General features: G+C 35.5%; 1 protein-coding gene across 1 annotated transcript; it reads right to left on the bottom strand.

Annotated features, from left to right (window-relative positions):
• Positions 1 to 2,208: 2,208 nt before the first annotated feature.
• Positions 2,209 to 5,207, bottom strand: LOC130719580 (uncharacterized). Its single transcript, XM_057570197.1, has 4 exons — positions 4,604 to 5,207; positions 3,853 to 3,935; positions 3,605 to 3,697; positions 2,209 to 2,259 (listed from the first exon to the last, which is right to left on the bottom strand). Exons 1-4 carry the CDS (start codon positions 5,205 to 5,207, stop codon positions 2,209 to 2,211), a joined length of 831 nt encoding a protein of 276 aa, XP_057426180.1.

Below are 5,207 nucleotides of genomic sequence, written 5' to 3'. Positions count from 1 at the left end.
CCTCTATGAAAGGGGGAAGACTGCCTAAAGGGGGTTTGACGCTAAAAAGTGGAACTGTAATTCATGAAACATAACTGCATTTGAAAGTGAATGAAATTAAAGGTGTCTTATCTCGGATATGATCCCCATAATATAAGCATTTATCTCAAATTGCATCGACAAATTGAAACAATTGTTTATCTCCTATTGCTTGCATTGCTTCTGCAAGTGATCATTTTATTAATGAATACTTCATTAAATTTTGGCATATGAGGTTGTCAAAATTGACATTTCATTACATGCCAAGCTGAATGACTCATGTTCTGGTTGACCCAAATGGCCACAATGCCCAATATTGTCCTAGTAGGACTAGAGGATTCAAAACCAAATGAACACCGTGTTGGTCGGCCAGGATAACAAAAGTGAGGCTCTATCTCGTCCAACAGCTAGCTAAGCAAAGGAAAAAGTTGGCATCTTTAATGATTCAAAGGCTTCCTAAGCGTATGCATTATCTTAGAAGCTACTCACAATAATTTTATAAAGGCTAAGTTCTTCGATTATTGTTCTTACCAAGCTCTATAATAATAGGCTTGATCATTCAATTGCATAAGCATTACTCATTTTCCTCGCTTGTTCATTTTAGACTTTGGATTTTTCTTTCTCTGATCTTAAACGAACTTCAGCGTTATAGAGCATTCAACATGTACCGTCATTGCGCTCCGCCCTTGACGTTCAACACACCACTCCACTCTTAACCTCACACAACCACACTTTGTAAACACTAAAATGGATACAACCTAAGAGGGAGGGTGAATGAGGTTCCAAAAACTATCTTCGATAAAAAAATATTACAAATTTCCAAGTCAGAAAATTTAAGAAATCTATTAACATTCTAGGGAAATCGATTACCACATAACAGTAATCTGTTACCACAGAACAGTAAACAATGACCAAGAAGGAAAATTCATGCAAATATCATATTTTTCAAAACGGGAACGAAATTAACACCTAACTCAATGATACACAAAACTCATGGCATCATGAATAATTCATATCATGAATCAATTTTAACTAAATCAACATGCATACCCAAAAGACCCAACATCATGCAAGAACCCTAAAAACCCAAATCGCTAAAACACATTATTTAACCAATTGTTCATATTGTAAACCAAATATAAATTGAAAATTCATGTTAAATCAAATCAATTCATGCTTTAAAACATCTAAAATGAGAATTCTTTAAGAACAATAAATTCGAAAGGAAGCATATTATGAAACATCACATTCATTAAGAATACCAAGCTCCCTTCTAGTCTTATAAAATGACTCTTTTGGCAAAGATCAAGGTTCTAAATATCAGTCGCGTTGCGGATTTCGCGATAACAGATATTACAATTGCTGCGGTATGTGTTGTGCATGTTGCGGTGTGAATGGTTCCCAGATTTTCACAAATTATGTTTAAAATGCATAAATTATGTGAAAAAATATATATATTATTTAACCTATATCATAGATCATAATAGTAACTTCTAAAGTATACAAAAACTCATAACATATAGTTTAAATCTTCATAAGATGTCAAAAAGTAAAGAAAATAATTAGAAAATGATTGATCACACTATCAAAATCATCTTCATCCATCCTACCATATCATCTTCATCCATCCTACCATGTGTCATAGGTATAAGATATTGATCACGCCTACCACATGGTTCTTCTTGAAAAGAATGAGATGACCCTTCTTCTCTTCTTTGACTTTGCATTGAATTGCCACCACCACCACCACCACCACCACCACCACCACTCCCATTGTTTTCACTTGGTGGACTTAAACCACCTTCATCGCCTTGAGTTGGTGGTTGACTTGAATCAGATTTATCTCTTTCTTGCGCTTCTTCATTATCATCATCGGAATCAATAGGGAGCCATTTTTCATTTTGCATCCCATCCAACAATGGAACTTCTCTCTCCTCAAGCCATGGAGCCAAATGATCTTCTTCTTGAAATATATAATCAAGATTAATGGGATTGAAACTTTTTTCAATCTCTTCCTGACTTCTTCTCATAGTATGTCTCATCTTCAACTCATGTTGTAAAATATAAAGACAAGCTTTTGCAATCTCCGATACTTCAATCTGTTTCTTGTCTTTGTATGTATATAACTAAAAGTACTTCAATTTCTCTCACAATTTGAAGCTGAAGTTGTTTTACTGAGAACTTTTATAGCTATAGTTTGAAGCTCATGAGCACAAGATCCATATACCATCCACCATTCAGCTGAATCAATGAAAAAAAATGATATTATTATTAGTATCAATAAAAAAAAGGTTTGAAATATTCTTATGCCAATATGAAAATTGTAAAAAAATATAGGATCTGAAGGTGCGAAAAACACTAGAAAGGGGGGGTTTGAATAGAGTTTTTGAATCTCGGATATACTTTTTTTTTGGCTTTTTCAAAACTCAAAGATAAAAACTAAGTGCTGAAAGATAGGAAGTAAAGCACACGAGTATTTTATCCTGGTTCACTTGAGATAAAAGCTCAAGCTAATCCAGTCCACCTGTGAAGGTGATTTCTTCCTTCTTCTGATGAAGGCAATCCACTAAAATCAATGAGTGTTACAACTGCACTTTGCAATCTGCTAAGTGACTAACAGTACACTGATTTTCTCACTAGTATCCTCTTAAGAAGCTGATCTACCGATCCTCTTAAGACTAGCTAAATACTGAATCAACCTTGATTCAGTCCTCTCAAGATCCGACCAACCTTGGTCTCTTGATGAACTTTACAATATGATGTAAAAGGTTTCGGGTTTACAAAGAGTGCTTCTAACAAGCGAATAGTAAACTCAGAAGTTTAAGAACAGTGAAGAAATAATGCTAAGAGAATGGTTCGTATATGTTGAATATTTTCAGCAGAGTTTCTTAGCCTCTTTCTTCTTTCTTCAGCCTTTATATACTCCAAGACTTGTGATGTAGCCGTTGCTAGGGTTTTATCCGTTGGAGTGACAATTCTGTAATATCAGACTGCTAGGCTGTACAAGGTAGGTGGCGGACAGACTGAGACTTGTACGACGTTGTACTGTGATAGCGACCTGTCCTTTCACCAGTTGACTTGTGATGAAGGAGCTTCAGATGAACGTTGATGAAGCTTCTGATCATCGTCAGATTGAAGCTTGGAGTCTTCTGACCATGCAACTTCTGCTTCTAAACAAGTTCCTCAGAACTTCTGATCGTCAGAGCTAGAATAGCCTGGGTCTTCAGAACCAACTTCTTGCAAGTCTTCAGAACTTGAGTCTTCTGCTTCTGGACCGTTCCACTGGAACATCTGGTCTTCAGAACTTCTGACTTGAGTTCTTCAGATCTTCTTGAGAGCTTCCATCTTCAGAGCTTCTGAAGTATTTGCCACTGTTCAGAACGAACATGGTAGGTTAATGAGCTCTCTTTTTAGTAACCCTTGGTTCTTCTTCTTCTGAACGAATAGGCTTGGGTCAGATTCAGAACCTGTTTGTCACAACTTAAAACAGACAAACGTTAGGGTACCACAATTGTTCATCATCACAAACCTTAATTGTAATCATCAAAACATAGAGATGCAAACACTGATCAAACCTTGATCTTACAGGATCTAAACTTTTACCAGGATTCATTTGACACCAAGCTCTTTGAGCTTGTAACGTTCCAAATGCCTCTTGCTTATCCCAAAAAAGTAACAACTACAAGCATCAATGTACCATATCAATTAGTAAAAGATATTGAGTAAATTTTCTATTTTAAATTTAATACAATGTAAGTATGAAATTTACAAATTACTCATCTATTTGAGAGCTTTTATTTGGTTATCAATGCTTGGTTATATTCTGCTTATCACTTTTGTTGTTCCATCCATGGTTTCCTTAGCTACATCACTTCCATGCACAATGCCAAATTGAAATTGGGGATTGAGAAAATAACCTTAAAAGATAAAGAAATAAGTATATCAAAATAAAGTATCCCAGTGCTAAATTAAATTAAATGAAATATATCACTATGTACCTGCTGAATGTAAATCAGAATGCATGAAGTGTCATCTTTTATAAACAATGTCATTATAATGGGAGTGATAACGACAATTCTTTTCAATGGCTAGTTTAGCTCTATAAATTTCTTAAACAAAGCCCATAGTTGGTTTTCCATCACCATCCACCACTTTCAGCACCTTAACAATTGGCTCAAATACCTTCATTGTATCAACAACCTTACTCCAAAAGTTATCACTCTTGACAATCTATTTGGCTTCAAATGCAGGCCTTGATTTTTCCTTTCCTTACTTTGAATTATTAAATTCCTCGGAATCAAACATATTTATCAAAGCTTGTTTATGTGGCACAATTGACTCAACCTGCATAAATTGTGTTGCAAAGCGAGTGATTGATGGACGAATAATTTTCCCGTTACGTGTAAACTTCTTCGTGAGACTCACTATCCAAATATGGTTATAGATGAACAAAGTAACATTTTTTGTATCGTCAAGGACTTTTTGAACATTTGACTTTTTACCAAAGTCTTCCATGCACAAATCTAAGCAATGAGCTGCACATGCAAAAAACAAAGATGAGGTCATTTTTCCATCAATTTCAAACCAGCGGCTTTTAACTCTTTCTCATTATCAGTGACCACTTGAACAACATTTTCTTCCCTTACCTCGTCCACAACTTTGTCAAGTAGACTAACGTAATATTCAGTGTTTCTACTAGCAACTCTAGAGGCATCAACAGACTTTAAGAACACAATGCCCTTGCTACAATACACTAAAAAGTTCATGATATCCATGTGATTTATACCATTTGTCCAGCCATCACACATGATAATTACCCCTCTTTCCTTCCATGTTGGTTTCAATTCATTTATCCATGATTTCATGAATTTATATTCATTTTCTAAATACACCTCTGAAATCTCATAAGGAGTAGGGTATATAATACCTGGACCTAAGTCAGCTGTCGCCGTCAACAAATTGTGCAGCCATGGAGAATTGGAGAGGTTCATAGGAAGACGCTCATATATTATCAACTTAGACATTGCTTCCCCTAATTTTTTTCTCAATGTTTTCATCATTCCTCCTTTAATTTTTGGCTGCTTCATACTTTTACTCCTGGCCAAATCAACATCTACTGACCTCAATCTATGTTCAAGATCACTTTCTTGACGTTGACGAGGAGCTCCAGTACCACCTACACTTGACAT

Source organism: Lotus japonicus, chromosome 5 (assembly GCF_012489685.1).
Source record: "Lotus japonicus ecotype B-129 chromosome 5, LjGifu_v1.2".
Classification (NCBI taxonomy): Eukaryota; Viridiplantae; Streptophyta; class Magnoliopsida; order Fabales; family Fabaceae; genus Lotus; species Lotus japonicus.
The sequence above is the reverse complement of the archived record's forward strand: the minus strand, read 5'-3'. Positions and strand labels throughout refer to the sequence as shown.

Coding starts and splice junctions, on each gene's coding strand:
- LOC130719580 (XM_057570197.1), bottom strand. CDS start 5,207: ATGTCAAGTGTAGGTGGTACTGGAGCTCCTCGTCAACGTCAAGAAAGT. Junction 3,698..3,852: donor CCATGGATGGAACAACAAAA/GTGATAAGCAGA, acceptor TGATGCTTGTAG/TTGTTACTTTTTTGGGATAA. Junction 2,260..3,604: donor CTGGTAAAAGTTTAGATCCT/GTAAGATCAAGG, acceptor TCATTGATTCAG/CTGAATGGTGGATGGTATAT.